Here is a 25,557-nt window from a genome sequence, read left to right as displayed (position 1 = left end):
CATGTAATTTATTAAATACTGTACTCAAAGTGGAAAAACAGAAGGTTGTATGGATATAGAATGGTTTAAATGTAGTAGTTGTTTATCCTCATGATTGCTGGCTGATTGGGAACTTCAGCTCACTGCCACTGCCCAGCATCATGAGAGAGTATCATATACATACTGCTAACTCAGGAAAAGATCAAACTCAAAATTCGAAGTACAGGGGATCCCTAGGTGGCTCAGCAGTTTAGTGCCTGCCGCCTTTGGCCCAGGGTGTGATCCTGGAGTCCCGGGATCGAGTCCCACATTAGGCTCCCTGCATGGAACCTGCTTCTCCCTCTGCCTGTGTCTCTGCCCCCCCCCCCCCCCCGTGTCTCTCATGAATAAATAAAATTTAAAACTTCAAAGTACAGTTTCTACTGACTGCATATCACTTTCACACCACCGTAAAGTCAAGAAATCTTAAGTCTAACCATCTTAAGTTGGGGACTGTTTACTACCTTAAGAAACAATTTTCTGCTTTAATATCTAATAATCTATTCCTACTGAATTTCTGTCATGTTCTTAGCTGTGAGGTTTTAAGGGGTATCTTCTAATTTGAGGTGATACTGTTATTACCTTTATAAGGTAGTGAATTTGCCATAAGGCTTTGGCCCCTCTGCTATATTTTAAGGATAAAGCCTAAGCAAATATTTGAGATCAGAAGTGCTATCCACAAAGGGAAAATAAATCTACAATTTTGACTTTTCTTACTTCTTGCAAATGAAAACATAGAACCTAACAAAATTACAAGGCTGGTTTTCATATGTGACTGAGATAAAATGTTCACAGGAGTGTAATGGTTCACAATCTATTCCAAGTTTGAGAAAAAGAGACAAGAGGTCAAATAAAAAATGTATTGTACATGTGTACAAGATTAATGTACAAAAATTAACTACATTTCTATACACTAGCAATTAATCTTAACAATCTACATTTAAGAAAACAATTTCATTTATAATAGCTTCAAAAAGAATAAAACACTTTACTCCCCCCCACCCAAACTGATCTACACATTCAAAGCAATTTGTATCAAAATCCCAGCTGACCTCTTTGCAGAAACTGACAAACTTATCCTAAAATTCATATGGAAATCCAAAGGACTCAGAAGAGCCATAACCATCTTGAAAAAGTTGGAGTATTCATACCTCTTAATTGCAAAACTTATTACAAAGCTATTATAATCAAGACAGTGTGGTACTGCCATTAAGTAAAGACATATAGATCAATGGAACAGAACTGGGAATCCAGAAATAAACCCATATATTTATGTCAACTGATTTTCAACAAATGTACCAATGTTATTTTTAAAAAACCACATGTATGTAATATGTACGAAAATATAAAGAAACAGACACTAGAACAAGTAAAAAGGGCAGATGGGGAAAATGAAGGAATATCTGGCAAAGTTAATGAAATGTCTCACAAAAGAAGTTCAAATATTGTTCATATTAGAATTCCAACACACTGTATGTGAATTAAAAACAGGGTTGTTTTTAGTTCTGTACATTATTGGAAACATGGTTAAACTACATTTATAATGAAAAAATATTTCTATTCTCTCAAAAGCTATCCAGGCTTGATTTCTCTCTGCTTTCAGCAAAGAATTCAATGTTTTCCTAAATATCACATTAAAAAAAAAAAAATCCAGGGGTAGGAAAAGGGACTGACTGCAAATGGGCATAAGGGACCATTCTGGAGTGACAGAAATAATCTAATTAGTTGATAGTTACTACTCTGAAAATCTACTAAATATCACTGAATTTAAATGAGTAACCTTATGATCTTTAGTAGTTTTACTGTATATAAATTATGCCTCAATAAAGCTATTAAAAATAATTCAATACCATGGGGAAAGTATTTCATTTCTCATTTCCAATAGGCTTTACTATCAACAGGGTAACTGGAAAAGGCTATTTTCTCTACTCTTTCTGATTTTACTTACCAGGTATGACTTCTGGGCAACCAATTTTCTTTCCCAACTTTTTCAATGCAGAATTTTTGTGGTCCATTGCTCCCTAAAACAATAAAATCATCCACAGTTTGATACTCAATGGTTCACAAATTCTGACCCCCTCAATCCAGCAGCATTAGCATAACTGGGGAACTTCTTAAGACCACAAATCCAGGGCTCCTGGGTGGCTCAGTCAGTTGAGCATCCTACTCTTGATTTCAGCTCAGTTCATGATGTCAGGGTTGTGAAACTGAGCCCCAAGTTGGGTTCCATGCTCTGTGTGGAGTCTGCTTGGGTTTCTCTCTCTCCCTCTGCCCTTATCCCTGCTTGTGCACACTCTCTCTAAAATAAATGAAATCTTTTGGGCAGCCCGGGTGGCGCAGCGGTTTGGCGCTGCCTGCAGCCTGGGGTGTGATCCTGGGGACCCGGGATCGAGTCCCATGTCGGGCTCCCTGCATGGAGCCTGCTTCTCCCTCTGCCTGTGTCTCTGCCTCTCTCTGTCTATGAATAAATAAATAAAATATTTAAGAAAAAATAAAAAATAAAATAAATAAATAAATAAATAAATAAATAAATAAATAAATAAATGAAATCTTTCAAAGAAAAAGAAAAAAGGGGGGGGGGGACCACAAATCCATGGGCTGTACCCAAAGCCTACAGAAGTGAATCAGAAACTTTGGGATAAGGCCCAGCAATAGGTGTTTGAACAAGCTTCCAGGTGATTCTGATGAGTGCTAAAGTTTGAGAACCATTTTGTTAATGTATGCCAAGAAGAAAATGCAGTTTTATCTGGCATCCTTTCCCAGCATAACAGAATGCTATAACTAAAATGCTTCACCTAATAATGCAATACTTAAGAAGCTTAATTTTAGCTTTTTTTTTTAAAGATTTTATTTATTTACTCATGAGAGACACACACCGAGAGAGAGAGAGAGGCAGAGACATAGGCAAAGGGAGAAGCAGCTCTATGCAGGGAGCCTGATACGGAACTCGATCCCAGGACTCCAGGATCACACCCTGGGCCGAAGGCAGGCGCTAAACTGCTAAGCCACCCAGGCAGGGATCCCCTAATTTTAGCTTTAAACACAATAGGGAAACTACAATCCACTGTCTTATACAATAAAACTTGATTTAAATATAAGATTGTTAAAACTTTATAAAATGTAAACAACCTAGTGAATTCAATATTAACAATGCTTATGCTTATAGGTCCTGTAGAATCCTTATACACTTATACCCACTTCTTGCCTCTTCTCTCATTTATCTTCTGTTGTAGACAGAGTGAATAGTGATCTTAAAGCACTGGTTTTCTAAAAGGTCACTACCAATCCCTAGAAAGCATTTTTTGGTAGTCACAATGATTGGTGATGTTACTGGACTTTTTAATTAGTAGGGGCCAGGAAAACTAAATGTTCTGCATTGTGTGAGACAGTCATACTTAAAGAATTTTCTCATGTTCCTCTTGACTAAACCCAGTACAAATATGAATTAGTACTTCTGATTTAATAACATCAAAGTGGGAATAATGGGCCAGGTGGCTCAGCAGTTTAGTGCCACCTTCGGCCTAGGGTGTGATCCTGGAGACCCAGGATCGAGTCCTGCGTCAGGATTCCTGCATGGAGCCTGTTTCTCCCTCTGCCTGTGTCTCTGCCTCTCATGAATAAATAAATAAAATCTTTTTTTTTTTTTTTAAATAATAACATCATAGTGTTTACACAAGTAATTCTGTGAAAGGCCCAGTAGGAAATAGTCGTTATAAAAAGGGAAAGTTAGGGACTCCTGGATGGCTCAGTGGTTTAGTGCCTGCCTTCTGCTCAGGGCATGATCTTGGAGTCCTGGGATTGAGTCTCGCATCGGGCTCCCTACATGGAGCCTACTTCTCCTTCTGCCTATGTCTCTGACTCTCGCTGTGTCTCTCATGAATAAATAAAATCTTTAAAAAATAAAAATAAAAAAGGATAGTTAAAATAATTAATTAAGCACAAAATTATGTTAGCTCACTCTGAACATTCTCTCATTACAGCATTTCTAACCACAAAGATGGAACATTTTATTATTTTTAAAAAGATTTTATTTAAAATCTTTAGAAAAAAATAAATAAAAGATTTTATTTAATTAGTTATTATTTTATTTGTTCATGAGAGACACACACACACACACAGAGGCAGAGACACAGGCAGAGACACAGGCAGAGGGAGAAGCAGGCTCCATGCAGGAAGCCCGATGTGGGACTTGATCCCGGGATTCTGGGATCACACCCTGAGCCAAAGGCAGACGCTCAACTGCTGAGCCACCCAGGCATCCCAGATTTTATTTATTTAATCATGAGAGACACAGGAAGAGGGTCCCAGGACCCCAGGACCATGACCCAACCCAAAGGCAGACGCTCAACCACTGAGCCACCCAGGTGCTCCAGATGGAACATTTTAATAATGTTATTTAGCACATAACAGAATAGTCTGCATTGCAGTCAAAAGACATAGAATCAAATATTAAAAGAGAGAAATAGGAAATGAAGGGATCTTAGTGAATTTCACGAATAAAAGCTATCCTGCAAATATGTCACATCATCTTAAATGCTTTCTAAAACTTTATAGAATGGTAAGACATCAATTTGTTGTTTTTTTTTTTCTTTTTTTTTCTTTTTTTTTTTTTGTTGTCTTTTTTTCTTTAAGACATCAAGTTGTATACATTATATACACTGAAATTATTTTGAGGTTGCCTGCTGTTTTCAATCTTATTCTGACACTGCCCCTAAACCACACAAATTCTATGTGGACTTTTGCACCTATGCTCCTATTGTCAACCCATTTCAACTTTTAAATAATACGGTCTCTGAGGACTTTGTATGTATCAGAGCCTTGGCCTATAGTGGGATTTCCATTTTTCTCCACTTTGATGATCTGTAATTTATTTGGACAGGTCTATTACCCCCACTTCATTTAGATTATTTTTCTTTCTTCTTTTTTTTTAAAGTAGGCTCCATGCCTAACATGGAACCCAATGCAGGGCTTGAACTCACAATCCTGAGATCAAGACCTGAATTGAGATCAAGAGTTGGACACTTAACCAACAGAGCCACTTGGTGTCCCTCCTCCTTTTTCTTATCATATTTAAGTCTATTATTTCTTGCTCTTTCTATCTGTTCTTTCAGATTCCAGTGTTTATTATGCAGAAAGGTTTCTGGTCTTATCTTAAACCCGAGGAACAAGTATCTACTAACTGGTGTCTTCTAACAGTTGTTCCCAAATATACATTTATTGAACTAAATGTTATTTCATTATAAGTCACTTCTTAAAAATGTTAGTGATAAATTTATGTGTTTTTTGAGATTATAGGTACTTTCATATCTACCAATTTCTTTTTAAGATTTTATTTATATATTTATTTGAGAGAGGGAGCACATGAATGGTGGGAAGGGGCCGATGAAGAGGGAGAAGCAGACTCCCCACTGAGCAGGGAACTTGACATGGGGCTCAACCCAAGCACCCTGGGATCATGACCTGAGCCGAAGGCAAATGCTTAACCGACTGAGCCACCCAGGCAGCCCACATCTATACCAATTCCAGAATATTAATAGAAGATATTAAAAATATTTGTTATAGAGATGGGATGTTAGATCTGTCAAAGTAATGATGTGATGCATACACCACTCTTCTAACTTTCTCCTACACTAAGTGGAAGGTTAAACTAGATGGCCTCTAAAATTCTATGAACCACAATCTCCTCTCTGCCTTCTATAGGTATCCTCTGTGTTATTTGAGACAGCTCTACCTAACCCCAAATATTATTTCCAAGAGCAGACCTAGTTCTCATCTCTTTAATAATAGGATTTCTAGTTTATACTGAAGCTTGTACCAATTTTTTCCTCATTTTGGTCATTACCTTACTTCCTGAAGCAGCAACATGGTTCTTCTTTTTCAAACTAGAGAGCATTCTCAAAAGGTGCCCCTCCTCCAAAAACTTATTTAGTAATAAACCTTCTCTGAAACCTCTCTAGTGCTGGGTTAAAAATCTCCTTTCTATATTGCTTCTGAGACACTGGAATATTTATTTCTCCTCTTTACTCTCTGGGCTCTAAATCCTTTAAGTCTGCCTCTAGTATATTTCTGTCTCATCCCTCTGATGAGAGCATTAGCCCTCTATTCTTTGTATTCTATTTCTGCATGAGCCAATCTATTCTAATAGCTTCAAGTGTCACTGCTCTAATGACTCTATTTTCCCTTTCTACTCTTCCCTCTGAACTCATACTTTGGTAACATCTACTAAACTGCCCCTCTAGGGATCCCTGGGTGGATCAGCGGTTTAGCGCCTGCCTTTGGCCCAGGGCACGATCCTGGAGACCCGGGATCGAATCCCATGTCGGGCTCCTGATGCATGGATCCTGCTTCTCCCTCTGCCTATGTCTCTGCCTCTCTCTCTCTCGCTCTCTCTGTGTGACTATCATAAATAAATAAAAAATTTAAAAATAAAATAAAATAAAATAAAATAAACTGCCCCTCTAGCTCTCTAGTTTTGTACGTGGTTGTCTGGCAGTCAGGAGGTTCTAAGCCACTCATTATCCTCCCTCAAAAACTGTAAACCATGTTCTTTACACTTTACAACTTCTCTATTTCTCCATTTTTCAAAACATGGTTTTATCCTTGACATTCTTCCTTTATAGCTCATCTTCTAATATCCTGTTTCTACCTTTGGAACTTCTCTAGCATTTATCCCTTCTTTTCCATCTGTACTTCCGTCTCTTAAGATCAATTGCTCCAATATTTTCTTCTCTCCTCCCTTCAGGTTTCTCCTTTAATGCACGCTATACCTTGCTATCAAATCTTCCTAATATGTAGCTTCAGCAAGTTTTCCTCTCTTCAAAAGCTTCCACAGCTTCCAATACCTTCAGAATAATGTCCAAACTCTTCTGGTCTGGCTTTTAGTCACTGTATCCAAAACTGCCTACTTAGTTCTTCAATTATAACTCTCTGCTTCAGCTGAAATAGGTTTATTGATCATAATTTCTATTCTCCTATGGTACCTGGAATAATGCTGGTGTTAAAGATTGGAATTTTCTTAATTAATTATCAGTCACAAAATTTATTATCATTCATTTCCAAACAACACACATTTTGATCAGTGACTACTATGTGACAAGAACTATGCTAGGCTCCAGAAATAAAAGGATGAAGATACGGATCTGTATCTCAAGGAGCTCCAAGTACAATAGAGAAGAGTGTTAAATGCATCATTAAAATATAGTATAATACAGGGGCATCTTTATTATGGGCTCAGTAGTTGAGCATCTGCCTTTGGCTCAGATTGTGATCCCGGGTCCTGAAATCGAGTTTTGCATCAGGTTCCCCAGAGGGAGCCTGCTTCTCCCTCTGCCTATGCCTCTACCTCTCTGTGTGCCTCTCATGAATAAGTAAATAAAATATTAAAAAAATATATACATATATACACACACATATATATAATACAACCAACAGTCATAGGACACACTAAAATGTTTGTCAAATGACTGAATGACCAAACAGATTTACATATAGAATGTTGCTATCTTGTGAAGTTAAAAGGTGGTATCTTGGGACGCCTGGGTGGCTCAGTGGTTGAGTGTCTGCCTTTGGCTCAGGGTGTGATCCCAGAGTCCCAGGATCAGGTCCCACATCAGGCTTCGTGCATGGAGCCTGCTTCTCCCTCTGCCTGTGTCTCTGCCTCTCTCTCTCTCTCTCTCTCTCTGCATCTCTCATGAATAAATAAATAAAATCTTTAAAAAATAAAATAAAAGGTGGGATCTTAGACTTAGGGTTAAAAATTTCTAGAGGTGATCTTAAAAAAAGGGGGGGGGGACGCCCGGATGGCTTAGCAATTGAGCATCTGCCTTTGGCTCAGGGTGTGATCCCGGGATGCGGGATCAAGTCCCACATCGGGCTCTTTGCAGGAAGCCTACTTCTCCCTCTGCCTGTGTCTCTGTGTCTCTCATGAATAAATAAATAAAATCTTAAACAAACAAACAAACAAACAAACAAACAACTTTTCTAGAGGTGAAGACAACAAAGTGAATTAAAAGTTTACACAAATCCAGGTTAACTGTGACTGGTTAGGATATGTCTATTCTTGTCTTTGTTATTTCTGATAAGTTGTATACACATTGATTTGATATAACTGTGTGATAAAAAAATTTTCTGTATAGGAAAAGTGATTTTTTATACATACCCATGAGGTCAGCAAATCCTCCAACTGGCAATCGGCAGGTTCCAGTAACAAACTGCAGAAGTCTCATTCTCTTCTCATTATCAATTTCTTTAACAAACTGTTAAAAAACAAACACATAAATATAAAGAGATCTACAGGTCTTATGTTACATTTAGCATAAAAAGAATGGAAAACCATCATTTCAAATGATCTTGCAGTGTTAGATGCACTAGATAATGACTATACCCTACCACTGTGGATGGAGGAGCTTCTCCATTTTTGTCAAAGCCCTGCCAACCTTCCCCTATATATATCTTAGGACCACATCCTTTCAGGGAGATAGAAAAAGAAAAGTGCCCTGGGTCTAAAAGCTTCCTACTCACTAAATTTCAAGATTAACTCTTCTAAGAGCAGCCCCTTATTCTACCTCCCAGATATGCTTGTTCTATAGGATATTTATGTGGTTACATAGGGCAGAGCTTAAATCAGTATCGACTTTTTGGTTTTACGAAGAAATGAAATCTAGCTCATAGAATTCTGACCCAGATATATCTCAAAAACCTCTTCTCAATGTTCTCTAGGTTTTAGTGTAGTTATTCTCTACCAGAATCAGGTGGCTTTCAACTCCTACAACTCTGACTCAAAACATTAGGTTTATGGAAGACACTTTCTAGCCTGTAGCACAAGTGTTTTGATTCAGCCAAATAGTTTAGGTAAATAATTTTTATCCTATTGTACTATTGTCAAGTATTTTACAATGCTAATCCTATTTATAGAAGTTCAGTTCATCTTTACATAAATAATAGACATTTTAAAATTTTTCATTTTTTTATTGTGGTAAAATACAACAAAATTTACCATTTTAAGCATACAATTCTATGGCATTAAGTATGGTGCACATTGCTGTGTAACCATTAGCACTATTTCCAGAACTTTATCATCCTAAACCAAAACTTTAAATTCATGAAACTTATCTCTTCACCCCCTAGCACCCAATAGCCCTTGTTAATCACTATTCTACTTTCTGTCTCTATGAATTGCCTATTCTAGACACTTCATATAAGTCAAATCATGGAATCATACAATCTTTGTCCTTTTGTGACTGGCTTATTTTACTCAGCATAACATCCTTAAGGTTCACCCCTGGTATAGCCTGCCAGAATTAACTTTCTCTTTAAGGCTTGATAATATTCTATTGTAAGTGTACATTCATCTTTCCATTCATCTGTTGATGGACACTTAAGCTGCTTCTACCTTTTGGCTTTTGTGAATAACACTATCATGAACATAGGTATACAAGTATATGTTTGAGTCCTAGCTTTCATTTCTTTAGGGTATACGTAGGAAAACTACTAGATATATTAATTTTATATTTAGCTTTTTGAGGAGCTTCAAACTGTTTTTCACAGTTGTGCCATTTTACATTCCCACCAGCAATGCAGGAGAGTTGCAATTTCTCCACATCCTCAACAAGGATGATTATTTTCTATTTCTTGATAATAGCCATGTTAGTAATGGATATGAAATAGTATCTCATTGTGGTTTTGATTTGCACTTCCCTAATGATTAGTCCTTTGAGTATCTTCTCATGTGCTTATAGCAGGTATTTTTTGAAGACACACTATGATTCCAAACCAGGTCACTCCCTTAAGTCTTGCCTTCTGAACATTATATAATCTTAATGAAGTATGAATGGTGAAAACCATACTTTAGACAGTTCTATAAAATTCCAAAAGCCAGGGACCCCTGGGTGGCTCAGAGGTTTAGTGCCTGCCTTCAGCTCAGGGCATGATCCTGGAGTCCCGGGATCAAGTCCCACATCAGGCTCCCTGCATGGAGCCTGCTTCTCCCTCTGCCTGTGTCTCTGCCTTTCTGTGTCTCTCATGAATAAATAAATAAAATCTCAAAAAAAAAAAAAAAATTCCAAAAGCATTTAGATCAAATGCAGGGGAATCATCATCTGGAGTTCTTATACTCTCGGGCAAAGGTGCAAGGTGTGTGTTGCCTACTCAGCAATAGTCTTTTAAAAATGCTATTAAAATCTTTCTTTTTAGAAGTTTTAATTCCATATAACTAATATAATTATATTAGTTTCAGTGTACAATATAGTGATTCAACAATTCTATACATTACTCAGTACTCATCAGGGTAAGTGTACTCTTAAACCTCTTTACTTGTTTCACCCATTCCACCTATCTCCTCCCTGGTAACTATCAGTTTGTTCTCTCTAGTTAAGAGTCTGTTTTTTGGTTTATCCTTTTTCTTTGTTTCTTAAATTCCACACAAGTGAAATCATATGGTATTTGTCTTTCTCTGGCTGACTTATTTCACTTAGTATTATACCATCTAGATCCATTCATAATATTGCAAATGGCAAGATTTCATTCCTTTTTAAAGATTTCATTCTTTTTTATGGCTAAATAATATTCCATCATGTGTGTATACACATACACATCTTGATTCATTCATTTATCAATGGACACCTGGGCTACTTCCATAACTTAGCAATTATACAGTCTACTCATTTATTATAAAGCATAGGATGGAATGAAGTACTTCAATATACTAGTACAGTTTGTTCTATGACTTTCTTCCATATATGGTAAGCAATTTCTAAAAAATTATCTGCCAATAGAAATAAACTGAGACAAACCTGCCAAAACCACATGATTTGTTTGCTTGTCCTAGTGTAATGACGGTAGATGGCATGTCTTTGCCAGTCATTCAAATCAATCTCTTGCATTCCGCATAAAAGGACCTTTGGAGATTTGAAAAAAAAAGAAAAAAAAGATGGTTTCTTTACAACCTATATAAAAATGCTAGACCTAGAGAAGGAAAGACTAATATTCAACATTTCAAAAAAAAAAAAAATTAATCGGAAGGCTTAGGCTTATAAGCTGTGCATCAAGAATTGCATCTACATTATTTATGAAAGTTGAGTTTCCATTGATGGTGTCATATATACATATAGTCAGGTAGATAAGTCACTCACTGTAGAGATGTTCTAATAGTAATACTTTTGGGGGGGGGGGTAACACTTTTATATTTTTGGATAAATTATGGACTTTTTAAACCACTAGGGATGCTTCAAAACATCCTGCTAGCATAAAAAATGCTATTGCTACTGGAAAGGTAAGAAAGTGAGCTGAAAGCAGACACCTGAAGGCATTATTTACCAGCATGCTGCAGAGGAAATAAGAAAAACACATTACCTCTAATTCCTTTGCGTCAAAGTATTGCAAATACTGCTGGGGAAGGATTTCATTAAAGCCCTCAAAGAAAGCTTGTGTTTGTTCTTCAACACCTCGAGACAACCTCCATTCAGCTACCATTCTGGTAAATAAATATTTAAAAAGCTATCAGGAAGTTTAAATTTTACCTTTAAATTCGGAGTATAAAATTTTTTTAACTTTATTATGAAAAACTTCAAATATTTATAAAGTAGGATAGAATGAACCACATATATATCCTAGCTTCAGTACACCAATTTTATTATGCATCTACCCATACCCTAAGTATCATATACTATCATTTTAAACAAATAATTCAGCATGTATCTCTGCAAGATAGTCTCTTTTTGAAAACAACCACAATTCTATTATCACCCAAAAAAGTAAGTAATAATTTCTTTATAGCCAAATATTCAGTGCTCAAATTCTGATTGACTCAATTTAACAACTGCTTCAATCAGCATCTTAAAAGGGTTCATATGCTGCAAAAGTTTCTTAAGCTTTTAACTTAATAGATTTCTCCTTTGCCAATGTTTTTGAATAAAAATACTTCTTTTGATGACTTATTTTAGAGAGAGTGTGCACACAAGTGAGAGAGTGTGTGTAAGTCAAGGAGTAGGGACAGCTAAGAGGAAGAGACAGACTTTCTGGCAGGTTTCCTATTGAGCGGGGAGCCCAAAGTGAAGCTGGATCCCACCACCCTGAGATCAGAACCCGAGCAAAAACCAAAAGTCGAAAGCTTAACTGACTGAGCCAGCCAGGTGCCCCTTGAATTAAAATACTTTTAAGGGGGACACCTGGGTGGCTCAGAGGTTGAGCATCTGCTTTCGGCTCAGGGTATGATTATGATCCTCTTAGGGTGCCGGGATCAAGTCCCACATTGGGCTCCCTGCATGGAGTCTGCTTCTCCCTCTGCCTATGTCTCTGCCTCTCTCTTTCTGTGTCTTTCATGAATAAATAAATAAAATCCTAAAAAAAATACTTGTAATGAAAATTCTCAAAAATCTCTACTGAATATTTTAGATTTCAACTTTGACTTTTTTTTTTTTAAGATTTGAGAGAGCACAAGAGAGATGGGGGGCAGAAGGAGAGGGAGAAGTAGACTCCCCAGTGAGCAAGAAGCTCAATCCTAGGACACTAGGATCATGACCTGAGCCAAAGGAAGATGCTTAACCATGAATAAGCTACCCAGAAACCCCAACTTTGACTTTAATCTTCATCTACTGGGTACATATTAACAGAGTTAAAAATCACAACAAATACAAGCTGGTTATTTTTTTCCATTTTAGTGTAAGTTTACTTTTTAACAATTAAAAAAAAAGATTTATTTATTTATTCATGATAGAGAGAGGCAGAGGGAGAAGCAGACCCCATGCAGGGAGCCCAACGCGGGACTCAATCCCGGGACTCCAGGATCGCACCCTGGGCCAAAGGCAGGCGCCAAACCACTGAGCCACACAGGGATCCTAACTTTTTAACAATTTTTTTTTTTTTTAAGTTTTTATTTATTTATGATAGTCACAGGGAGAGAAAGAGAGGCAGAGACACAGGCAGAGAGAAGCAGGCTCCATGCACCGGGAGCCCGACGTGGGAATTGATCCTGGGTCTCCAGGATCGCGCCCTAGGCCAAAGGCAGGCGCCAAACCGCTGCGCCACCCAGGGATCCCCTTTTTAACAATTTTAATGAGCAAACAAAAATATGTATTTTTGGCATTTGATCACTTGACAAAAAAAGTCTTAAAGTTTACTGAAGCCTCCAAAATTTTGGGAAATGGCAGTGTAGGCTGTAATGGACTAATCTGCCTGGTGATTATAATGATAAACTCTGGGCATGTTCTTAAAAAGAACTACTATTTTTTAAAAAGATTTTATTTATTTATTCATGAGAGACACACACAAGAAAGAGAGAGAGAGAGAGGCAGGGACACAGGCAGAGGGAGAAGCAGTCTCCTCCATGCAGAGAGCCCGAATCAAGACTTGATCCCGGGACCCCAGGATCATGCCCTGGGCTGAAAGCAGGCGCTAAACTGCTGAGCCACCCAGGCACCCCCAAAAACTACTATTTGAAGGCATTAGAGAAAAATCAAAGGCAGGGAAAAATTACTGGGCGTAACATTCTAGAAGTAGGTTGGCACATTGAAACAGATTCACATTACTAATAGGCTTTTCTCCTGAGGGCATTTCCCAGTTTAGAGAGCACAAGAGAATGAAGCTCAAACAGAGAGCAACAGTCTCATTGGGCTGAGGAGACATGAGGTTATTAGCAGTTTGAAGCTACCAAAACTGGTATGGAAAAATCCCAGAAAGAAAGAAGACAAATTCCAAATCTGCACAGGAATTTACTTCAAATCCTTAGCGGATTGCTAAATACAATACACATGTAAAGAATGATAAGCCTCCAAAGAACCCTGTGCAAAGCAACTACTGAAAAGTCAAAGACTCAAGCAGAAATCTCAGCAGCTACCTTGTGCCAGTGGACAAAATTTAAGTTTACATCCTACAAAGTTACATGGTAAACACCTTAGGCTTTCCATCATAAGGAGAAAGGGCCATGTTTTTTTTTTGTTTTGTTAAGATATTTATTCATTCATTCATTCATTCATGAGAGAGAGAGAGAGAGAGAGATGCAGAGACACAGGCGTAGGAAGAAGCAGGCTCCATGCAGGGAGCCCGACATGGGACTCGATCCCGGGGTTTCCAGGATCAGGCCCTGGGCCGAAGGTGGCGCCAGACCGCTGAGCCACCCGGGCTGCCCCAGAAAGGGCCATGTTTTAGGAATAAAGGTTATGTTTTAGGATTAAAGGGAAAATGGAAATAGACCAGCTCTAGCAAGCTTCCACAGGATCAATGTGATCTACCCTTAATTTAACTGCCTGTCAAAACAAAACTCAATATTCTTCAGAGGAAGAACAAAGAATCCAGAGTCTACTGTGTATCATCCACAATAAGAAATGACTATACGGGGATCCCTGGGTGGCGCAGCGGTTGGCGCCTGCCTTTGGCCCAGGGCGCGATCCTGGAGACCCGGGATCGAATCCCACATCGGGCTCCCAGTGCATGGAGCCTGCTTCTCCCTCTGCCTGTGTCTCTGCCTCTCTCTCTCTCTCTCTCTCTGTGACTATCATAAATAAATAAAAAATAAAAAAATAAAAAAAAAAGAAATGACTATACATGCCAAGAAGCAGGAAAATGTGACTCATACACAAGGGAAAATAAGTCTATAGAATTAGACTCACAGATAGTCTAATGTTGAAGTTAGCAGAATTTTTAAAAGCTATTAAAAATGTTTTAGAACCAAATGGAAATTACAGAATATCTGAGTATCTAGAAATTAAAATTTTATTGGATGGGCTTAATAACAGTGAATTCAAAAGCAGGTCAATTAAAATGATAAAAAAAAGATTAAAAATATATAAAGTATCTGAGATGGGATAGTATCAAAGGTTAAATATGCATCTAAATGAAGTCTCTGAAGTATGCAGAGATGGAATGAAGCAAAGGGAATATCATAGTGTCTCCAAATTTTCCACAACTGCTGAAATGGCATCAATCACAGATACAAAAAGCTCAGCAAATGCCAACTTGGATAACTATAAAAGCAATCCTAACTGAGTATATTAGAGTCAAAATGTTAAACAGCAAAATTAAAGAGAAACTCTTTGAAAAACCACAGAAAACACATTTCACTCAGAAAGAACAAAAAAGCCAATGGCTCACATCATCAAAAACAAGAGAATGACATTATTGAAAATGCTTAAAAAAAACAGGGGAAAAACCCTCTTAAGCTTAGAATTCTAAATCAGAATTTATTGCCAGCAGTTGCACACTAAGAAAAGTTATAAAGAAAGTTTTTTAAACTGAAAGGACATGGTCACAGATGGAAAAGCAGAAGAAAATTCTGCGGGAAGAAATGACGTGGATAGAACTGGGGATTATTATATTTAATGAAGTAAGTCAGACAACAACAAATACCATATGACTTCATTCGTATGTGGAATTTAAGAAACAAAAGGAAAAAAAAAAACAAATCAAGAAACACTCTTTATAATTCCGAATTGAATTCTGAATTCAGAATTTGGAATTCTGGTAGAAGGGACAGGGTATGGGGATGGGTGACGCAGGTGGTGGGGATTAAGGAGTGCACATTTGTTGTGAAGAGCACCAGATGAGGATGAGGATGATGTACAGAAGGGCTGATTCACTGTAACATACACCCAAAACTAATCTTATACTGTATATTACCTGGAATGAATGAATGAATGAATTTATTTAGATTATGTTTGTTATTTATTTATTTAGATTTTATTTATTCATGAGAGAGAGAGAGAGAGAGAGAGAGCATGCCTGTGCATGCGTCAGAGACACAGGCAGAAGGAGAAGCAGGCTCCATGCAGGGAGTCCGACATGGCATTCAATCCCGGGTCTCCAGGATCACACCCTGGGCCGAAGGCGGTGCTAAACCGCTGAGCCACCAGGGCTACCCTACTAAATGGAATTTAAATAAAAACTTAAAAAAAATCTAATAATTGCTTGATGCAAGAACTAATAATAATGTGGTTTATAAGGTAAGAAATCTGACAACAGTTGCACAAATAGAGATAACTGAAATTATATTATGAGCTTCTTACTATTGTACAAGTAGTAGTGTAATATGTTATATAATATGTATATGATCTTAATTATAAGTGAGACATTAATTATAAGTGAGACATTATGGATATATATTATAATCATTAGAGCAGTCACTAAAATAATTAAAGAGGGATAGTTTTTAAAAAATCTGACAGGTTAAAAAAACTATTAATTCAAAAGAAGGCAGGAAAGGAAGAACAAAGGAAGTTAGGATAATTAAATAGCAAGGTGGCAGACTTCACTCCAACCATATCAGTAATCATATTAAATGTAAATGGTACTAAACAGTGCATTTAAAAAGTAAAGATTATCAGACTGGATGAAAATATTAAGATCCAAGAATATGCTACTTGTCAGAAACATACTTTAAATACACAGATATACAGGGCAGCCTGGGTGGCTCAGCGGTTTAGTGCTGCCTTCGGTGTGATCCTGGAGACCCGGGATCGAGTCCCATGTCGGGCTCCCTGCATGGGGCCTGCTTCTCCCTTTGCCTGTGTCTCTGCCTCTCTCTCTGTGTGTCTCTCATGAGTAAATAAAATCTTTAAAAAAAATTTTTTTTAAATAAATACACAGAGACAGGACTGAAAACTAAAGGATAGAGGAAGATCTATTACATAAATACTAGTCACAGGAAGGCTGGAGTGAATATATTAATATTTAAAAAGTGAAAAAGCAAGCAAGAGACCCAGAAACTGTAACTCAAGAAAAAGCAGATATATGGAAACTAACGCTGCTCTAAACAGAGCTGGTGTTGAGAATATGTGAATGAACTATAACTCTTGACACTAAAGTATCAATCAATTCAGCAAGCGTGAGAGGATACATTATAAATTATTTTACTTATAAATTTTATCTGATCTTAGAGTACTCCCCACAAAAATATCTGCATATAAATTTCAGATTCTTTTCAATGACTCAATGTTACATGGCATAGTGGTTACAGACTGGTATTTAAAAGAGTGACCTAGCACTATTTCTACTCTTAAAACTCCCAATTTGGGAGGAAAAAAGTGAAAGTTCTATATAATCAACATTCTTTTCTATCCCTTTATAATCTTCAAATTGTGGTTAAACTGAAAATATGCCAAGAAAAGGGGTATAAAACCTATCAGTACCCATTAGATTCTTTTTTTTTTTTTTCCCATTAGATTAATTCTTTGTAAAATTTAGTTTAAGTTAACTGGCAGGACAGTCTCTCTACCCTGCTGCCTCCACAAGAATCTGTTCTACTTCTTATTCTGCTGCCAGATGTTAAAGTTGAAATTTAGATTGTCTACCTAATTTGGTCCTTAAATTTTTTTTAAGATTTATTTATTTATGATAAACATAGGGGGAGAGGGAGAGAGGGAGAGAGGGGGAGAGAGAGGGAGGGAGAGACACAGGAGGAGGAAGAAGCAGGCTCCATCCTGGGAGCCCGATGTGGGACTCGATTCCGGGATTCCAGGATCACACCCTGGGCCAAAGGCAGGCTCTAAACTGCTGAGCCACCCAGGGATCCCGGTCCTTAATTTCTTATAATGTGGCTTCTCTATCTACCACTTGGGTATAGTTCTAACTGTTCTCTTAAGGGTTATAATAACTTATTAGCCTCCATATCTTCTAAAGATTCCTCATTTTCCTTGGCCTCTGAAATTCAGGACATGGTAGAATGGGATATCAGCTCTGAGCTGCCTAAAAGCACCACCACACACTATACTTCCCTAGTTACTATTTGTGACTTGTGCTTTCCAGCCTTTGTATCTCTGCCCATTAACTTCAGTTCTCATTTCTACACAAGTGAATCCTCCCCAACCTTCAAAGCTCATATTAAATATGACCACCAGCTACTTGCTGCATGATTACAACTAAATGATGTCTCCCTCATTTGACTTTCCATAGCACTTTCCTTGTTCCTCTCTCAACATACTTGTAAGTTAGAAAGCAATCAATCACGTCCTTGTTATACATGATCAGTTCTCATAATGATTAGTAAAAAGGCAAACATTATTTTAAAATACTGTCCACTAGTATCACTAGGCAATTATCAATGTGCTGTAGCCCAACAGAAAGGCTTTGAAGTACATTAAAAGGAGCATTCTCTCACCTGATATATTCCTCTTTATTTTCTTCTGTCACAAGAATATTGCCACCATTAGGTTTCAAATCATGACTCTTGATTTCACCTAAAATTTCTTTATCGACAGAGAAGTACATTTCCAAACCACATTCCTCAATATTGTTTTCTCTGCACAAATGAAATTAATACTATTTGTTACACTAATTCAATCATATAAAAAGTATTTAACTAAAGGACTGTGTTCTTCAATAATTACTCTAAAACCATAGGATCAAAATAATATGAAAACTGGAAAGATTACGCTCTAAAGTCATTATATTTTTACCTAACATATCAGGTGTATTCTGTAAAATTTATTATACTGGATGAGACAAGTTTAATATTTAAATTCAATAAACCAATTACTTGCTTACAGTTTGGGCAGGTTACCAACATCATAATGAAATCATATAGACTATATTTTGATAAATTAAACGGAAACAAACTTACTTAACCCAGATGAGAGAATTGTAAAATTCTGGATCAATAGATTCTAAATCCTTCAGTCCAACTGGTTTGTTCAATATACGCTTATAGAATGGCAAAGAAAAACCTGTGTCTATGAATTTTCCATGGAACAGAGCCTATATGAGAAGAAAATAAACCTTTTATGATAGAATGTTAGATTAATTAATTCTTCATATAAAGCTCCCCTGTCATCTATTATGGCACATTTTTGGGAAAATAGCAAATATAACAAACCAATCTTTTTTTTTTAATATTTTATTTATTTATTCATGACAGAGGGAGAGAGAGAGAGAGAGAGAGAGAGAGGCAGAGACACAGGCAGAGGGAGGGACACAGGCAAGCTCCATGCAGGGAGCCCGACGCGGGACTCGATCCGGGGTCTCCAGGATCTCGCCCTGGGCTGCAGGCGGCGCTAAACCGCTGGGCCACCCGGGCTGCCCATAACAAACCAATCTTAAAAAAAAATCTTAGTGATGAGAAAATTTCAAATGAGAAAGTTAAATGTTAAAGAAACAATACCTTAATATTAGTGAATTAGCAAAGTAAACAGAGTTCACCAGTACTTACCATAGCAATAAACCTGCCAATAAAACGAAAATATTTCAGGTGATCTGGATTGATGTAAGAAGCGGGATTGATCTGCAAGCAGTAGTTATCCTTCCCTGCATATTCAAACAGGCAATACATTGGGTTCAACACCTCGTGTGACAAAAGAAAGAACCACTCTCTGAAATCAAAAGAAAATTTAGGGTGAAAAAACCATGCCAATAAATCAAAGTGCAGTGCTACAAAGTTCTCAGGAATCTATACTCCTTGGCTGGTGACAGTTTTCTAATCTCATGTTGATTTTTAACTGCTTCTATTCAGATAGACATCTAGTTTATAGAGATGATACTTACACACTCCATATTATATTTCAGAGAATCTAAGACATCATCGACTTAAAAGACACCATTATTCAATGAGCTACTAAAAATTTTTCTAATTATAATTGTGATACACATCCCAATGTCAGAGACATTTAAATCAATTTATCAATTAGTGAGCATTAGTCTTAGAATCAATGAAATACTATTATAGAGCCAAGTTTAATATTCACTATTAACCCATGTAGTTAAAGCAACTGAAGGAGGTCTAATATTATTCCATCTGTTACTAAGCCTCACAGCAATTCTCATCAGATGTCACTGCTCTCTAAAAATCTTGCAGCTTTGCGCAGTGGCAGTATCATAGCCAATGAGGTTTATCTGAGGCGCGATTATTGCTAATTGAAAGAACTTCCAATTTCACAAAGACAATAAAACACTTAATTGAAGCCACTCATTCATTAGATAAATGCTCTGAGGAGCTCTAAGTCAACTGTGAAAATATCAACCAATATTAAAATAAGATTATAGTTACTATACACTATGAGTAGGCCTGATTAAACAGAAAGCAGAATGGATCTGGGCAATACAAATGATATTAGCTTGTGTCTGAGATTTCTTTTCCTATAAATCATGGCCCCTGGTGGTAATGCTGCTTATACTTATTAATATTATTTGATTTTCTAATTAAGAATAAATGCCCTCCTCCTGAATTACCTTTAACTTATACAAAATTAAATGTTTTTACTCATTATTTACCAGTGGTTACTTCACATATTTTCAAATGTGAACTTTAACACATAGCATAAATAAGAACTACTAAAATGTAACTATCAATTAGTGAGCAAACAAAAATGGAGGGTCTAAACTAGGTCATTAATAAACACTATTTCTAAAAAAAACAAAACAAAACAAAAAAAAAAACACTATTTCTACTCTTCACAATAATCCTAGAAAAGCAGATGTGACTACTCTTATTTTACAGATGGAATGGAAGATATTTGCCCCAGGTTGTACTACTGAGTGCAGAAAAAGGATTCAAATCCAGTCTTGACTCCAAAGTCCTTGCTTTCCATACTACCACTGCTAGGCAAATATTTAGCCTGATGTGCTACACTATTATGGAATAAGCAAAGGAATTTCTTACTTGAGTTTGTCTTCCAGGGTATGATTAGAAACTCCAAATATTAAGAAAGCAGAATTTAAAATTTTGATACATCCCTCTGTATTCTTTTTTTTTTTTTTTTTAGATTACTTATTTATTCATGAGAGACAGAGAGAGAGAAAGAGAAGCAGAGACACAGGCAGAGGGAGAAGCAGGCTCCATACAGGAAGCACAACGTGGGACTCGATCCCAGGTCTCCAGGATCACACCCTGGGCCGAAGGCCGCGCCAAACTGCTGAACCACCCGGGATGCCCATCCATCTGTATTCTTAAAACAGATATATTATCTCAGTTGGGAATTGAGTGGCTATTATCTGTATCAGTAATCTGTGATGGGGAAAATAACCTGATCACTATAGGGCCTTGTATTATGTTCTATGGAACAAATATGAGGTAGTAGACTAAACACTGATTTCTGGTTGTATGATGCAAACTTTGCATCCAGGCTCTATATCTTAGTTATGTACCTTAGGTGAGTCTCGAAACCTCATTATTATCTATAAAATGCTACCTCACAGGATTATCCTAAGGAATGGGGGACCATTATTAGTCCCTTAGAGAGACAGTGTTGAATTAGTGTTTGCTGAAATTCTGTAGCTGCAGCATAATAAAGGTACAATAATAATTTGCTACATTCATTTTCCTGAAATATAATATTGAGAAAATACTTGCAAGCAAAGTGAATGATACCTTTGGAAGAAAGGAACTAAGTTCTGAGTATTCATATTATCACTACCTTGCTACACCTCCATAATCTAAACCTTCTTCTCCTGGAAAAATCACCCACAAACGTCTTCGCAGATCTTGGGGATTGAAGCTCATTATCTGCAAAATAATAAAAGTAAAACAATTGATAAAAACAGTTGTTGAAACACCATTCTATCAGTTTTGGATCTGAGATATTGATAAATACCAATTGGAAAAAATATTTTAAAATAACATCCTTTAATAAATGTCTAATATATATTTTTAAAAATATTTAATTTATTTATTCATGAGAGACAGAGAGAGAGGCAGAGATATATACAGGCAGAGAGAGAAGCAGGCTCCATGCAGGGAGCCCAATGTGGCACTCGATCCCTGGACTCCAGGATCATGCCCTTAGCCAAAAGCAGATGCTCAACTGCTGAGCCATCCAGGTGTCCCAATAAATGTCTAATATTAAAATATATTTTTCTTTTGCAATTTCCCCTTGCAATTTCTCTTTGCAATGACCAAAAACCACATACTACCCCAAACAACTTTATTCACCACTTAGGAAGAAAATTTGACGCTAATTTTGCTATCAGATTTGTCACTCTTCAAAGCAATTTTTTTTTGTTTCACATCTATTTGATGGATATCAAATCTAGAGTGACAATTTTAAACAACTATTTCAGCACCATCTGGTCTGTCATTCTGCAAAAGCCTTTAAGTTTCAAAAGTCAAAAAATAAAGGGATATTTAATCATGTTTTGTATCTTTCAACACTGCAATAGCACGTTATGTTCCAAGAAATTGGCCTACCAGGGACTACTACACCGTAGTTAAGAATATGAAAATTAGAGGTAGGTAATGACTGGGGTTGGGAATGGCCTTGGAGACTTACATCAGATCAAGGCAATCACTCATAATTCTCTAGCCTTAATCAAGCTCTGCTGCTAAAAAGCTATCTGCTCCTACTTAGCAGGATGCCAACTGGCTTTTCCCTTTAATATTACTGAAGTTCCATTAAACATGTACATAACTGTTTCTGAAAACAAGTAGCCAGCTAAGTCAGTGGGCCTGTCAACCATCTTAGATGATTTCTTTTCCATTCATTTTGAAGCTGTAGCTACCATAATTATCATAGGGGTTTGATAATAAAAAATTACATCTATATCCGGCCGTAAAATAAGGACTAAGTAGATGTTTTCTTTTTTTTTTTTTTTTTAATATTTTTTAAAAACTTATTCATGGGAGATAGAGAGAGGAAGAGACATATGCAGAGGGAGAAGCAGGCTCCTTGCAGGGAGCCCGATGTGGGACTCGATCCCAGGACTGGGATCATGCCCTGAGCCAAAGGCAGACGCTCAACCGCTGAGCCACCACCCAGGCGCCCCAAGATGTTTACATTTTAAGGCAGTTTTTCACTGGCCATTTTAATCTTCTCTACAACAAAATCACTTAACATATTTATTAGCAGTTGGTAAGTTGCAAAATAAAAGTGTTAATTAACTTGGGTTCTGAGAACAATAAAAGCATTGTTGACTACTTATGAAAAAAATACTTTTTTTAATTTTGGTATTGTAAGCAATGACCAATTTCTTTCCTACATAAAAAATTTTTTTTGTTAAATTATGAGTAACAAATGTTTATTGTAAAAATGCAAGTAACACACAAGTATAAAAGCAAAGTCTTCCCCTCTTCCTTTCTACCCATCCAATAATGTTCATAAAGGTATTTCCAGACTTTTGTCTACCCAAAAACCTATTTTCTTACTCAAATACCTATTTCAAACTGAACACTAAGCATAGAAATGAAAACCTGAAACTCACCAATTACTTTAAATTACTCTGACATTTCAAAAGCACACAAACAAAATTATCTACATGTTCCTAAATTTTAAGTACTAATGCAGCTGGCAATACTTAATTTAAGGACTCCAACTCAAAAGCCCAAACTATTTAGACTTAGAACCAAAAGTGGCTCTGGGCAGGCCACCACATGGCAAACCATCAAGTGGATAAGACAATACCTGGGCTCCCTGGGTGGCTCAGTGGTTTGGTGCCTGCCTTTGGCCCAGGGCATGACCCTGGAGTCCTGAGATCAAGTCCCATATTGGGCTCCCTGCATGGAGCCTGCGTCTCCCTCTGCCTATGTTTCTGCCCACCCCCCTGTGTCTCTCATGAATAAATAAATAAAATCTTTAGGAAAAAAAAAAAAAGACAATACCTGCTGAAAGGAATCTTCAAACAACGTTTTTCTTGTCACTGTAATCTTTATGTGCTGTGGCATGGCCAGTTGCTGAAACAGAAGAATGACTTAAGTTAACTCTATTAAAATGGCCTATCAAAAAACCAAGAAAGTGAAGTTCTATTTATTTTTATCTTTGCTTAGAGAAACAAGTAGACTATGAATATGAATTTATTTCAATAATGTTTAATCATGCATTTGTGAGTATTCATGCTAATTACAGATCATTTGATATATTAACAAAAGAAAACAAGATCTCAAAAACAAAACAAAACAAAAAAAAGATCTCATATGCAGTGGTTACTTAATGAGTCAATTAAATCTTTAATTTTATTTTCAAAAAGCTAATTTAGATAATTCTTGCTTGTCTAGGTCCAGTTAACTACATGAGTTTGAAGTTGAAAAATATTCATCATAGCTTTGTGCAGAGGCAATATCGTAGCCAATGAGGTTTATCCAAGGCGTGATTATTGCTAATTGAAAAATATTCATCATAGTAACACTTTGACTAGTACATTAATTTTATTTAAAACCCATAAAGAAACCAGAAAATATTTATATATCAGAAATAACGGATCACATCTGGGAAGAATACACAGAATGTAACTATGTATATGTGTGTGTATATAGACATATCTCAAAGTCATATCAAATGTTAGATATGAAAAGGGCTGGTTACACTCTATACATCAGAAAATGTTTTAACTCATTTGTTTGAAGAGTTTTGCAATCAGTTATGAGTACTGAAAGGAGAGTAACTGTTTTTAATTCAAACTGTTTCAAATTTATTTTTCTGGATCACAGAAGCCAATGATCTAACTGATAAATCTATTTCTTTGCCCTAAAAATAGAAAAGATAGATTCCAATGTTTCCCATTTTACTGGTTTTTCTATGGTTTAATTATTTTCACAATCACTGTGTAACATAAGCAACATATAACAAGGGAAAGGGAGTACAGAAAAAGTTCTGATACTGACCTGACACCAGAACCGGAAATACTGAACTTTTGCCTTGAAGTCCCGTACATAGGCTATCTGTGGTCCATTGTCTCTGAGGAGGAATGTTGATATGACATATATAGCAGCTTATAAGATTATATATAGAAGACGAGCTAACTACCACATCCTTCAGTACTCAAATATAAAAATACTGTAACATTGCATCCTCCTAACACCACCTTTTAAAAAAAATTTCCCAGGACTAGTTTTAAGAGACAAATTTAGATCTTCTAAAAGGCAACACTGTGGGATTTTCTTTTATATATAGTGAAATCTAACAGGACTAGGTAAAGGAAATTTGATCTGGGAATGTTGCCTATCCCCAAATCCATTCTTTCCTTTATCCTTAAATCAGACTCCTGATATGTACTTGGGCAGATTGCTAGCTAGAATCAAGATTACATTTCTCAGAGTGGTTGTGAGACTTAACCATGGCTGATGAGCTGTGGTTGTATAGGACTTCCATGAAGGCTCAAAAAGAGCAAAGAAGCTGGAAAAGGAATTGTTTTTTTCTCTTTCCAATTTGTTCTTCCTTTATATTCCAACCCAGAGTGTTATTGATTCAGCAACCATCACACACTATCAGGTAACCTCGAGAAAAGAGCCCATGGCCTGGGATGGTAGAACAGAAAGAAAGAAGCCTAGATCACTGATGACACCATGGAGCGAGCTTTCTTTTCTTTTCTTTCTTTTCTCTTCTTTCCTTTTCTTTCTCTTTTCTTTTTTTCTCTTCTCCTTCCTTCCTTCCTTTTCTTTTCTTTTCTTTCTCTTTTCTTTCTCTCTCTTTCTTTTCTCTCTTTTTCTTTCTTTCTTTCTTTCTTTCTTTCTTTCTTTCTTTCTTTCTTTCTTTCTTTCTTTCTCTCTCTTTCTCTCTCTCTCTCTCTCTCTTTCTTTCTTTTAGATTTTATTTATTTATTCATGAGAGACACAGAGAAAGAGAGGCAGAGACAAAGGCAGAAGGAGAAGCAGGCTCCATGCAGGGAGCCCGACTCGGAACTTGATCCCAGGAC

At 36.8% G+C, this 25,557-nt stretch overlaps 1 protein-coding gene, 1 long non-coding RNA gene, 1 other non-coding gene and 1 pseudogene across 9 annotated transcripts in view; 3 read left to right on the top strand and 1 right to left on the bottom strand.

Annotated features, from left to right (window-relative positions):
* Positions 1–25,557, bottom strand: part of ITCH (itchy E3 ubiquitin protein ligase) — a 152,787-nt gene that overhangs the window by 4,052 nt on the left and 123,178 nt on the right. For all 6 annotated transcript variants that reach the window (XM_077872794.1, XM_077872797.1, XM_077872795.1 and 3 more), the window contains 10 exons: positions 24,527–24,599; positions 23,528–23,599; positions 21,351–21,439; positions 19,151–19,310; positions 18,566–18,699; positions 18,104–18,244; positions 11,368–11,488; positions 10,809–10,913; positions 8,177–8,273; positions 1,967–2,039 (listed from right to left, as the gene is read on the bottom strand). In XM_077872794.1, the coding sequence (XP_077728920.1) occupies positions 1,967–2,039; positions 8,177–8,273; positions 10,809–10,913; positions 11,368–11,488; positions 18,104–18,244; positions 18,566–18,699; positions 19,151–19,310; positions 21,351–21,439; positions 23,528–23,599; positions 24,527–24,599 (1,065 nt within the window). The remainder of the gene's footprint in view (positions 1–1,966; positions 2,040–8,176; positions 8,274–10,808; positions 10,914–11,367; positions 11,489–18,103; positions 18,245–18,565; positions 18,700–19,150; positions 19,311–21,350; positions 21,440–23,527; positions 23,600–24,526; positions 24,600–25,557) is intronic.
* The window catches only part of LOC144298226 (uncharacterized), a 35,810-nt gene that overhangs the window by 7,379 nt on the left and 2,874 nt on the right, over positions 1–25,557 (top strand). Inside the window, exon 3 of one of the 2 annotated variants that reach the window (XR_013365169.1) lies at positions 20,700–25,333. The exons of the other annotated variant lie outside the window; for it this stretch is intronic. This is a non-coding gene — a long non-coding RNA (uncharacterized LOC144298226). Of the gene's footprint in view, positions 1–20,699; positions 25,334–25,557 lie in introns of those variants that run through there. 2 annotated transcript variants of the gene reach the window in all.
* Positions 19,791–19,932, top strand: LOC144298969 (U4 spliceosomal RNA). Its single transcript, XR_013365800.1, has one exon. It is a non-coding gene; the product is annotated as a U4 spliceosomal RNA (small nuclear RNA).
* On the top strand, positions 23,965–24,080 carry LOC144298949 (U4 spliceosomal RNA; annotated as a pseudogene).

Source organism: Canis aureus, chromosome 26 (genome assembly GCF_053574225.1).
Source record: "Canis aureus isolate CA01 chromosome 26, VMU_Caureus_v.1.0, whole genome shotgun sequence".
Taxonomy (NCBI): domain Eukaryota; kingdom Metazoa; phylum Chordata; class Mammalia; order Carnivora; family Canidae; genus Canis; species Canis aureus.
The sequence above is the reverse complement of the archived record's forward strand: the minus strand, read 5'-3'. Positions and strand labels throughout refer to the sequence as shown.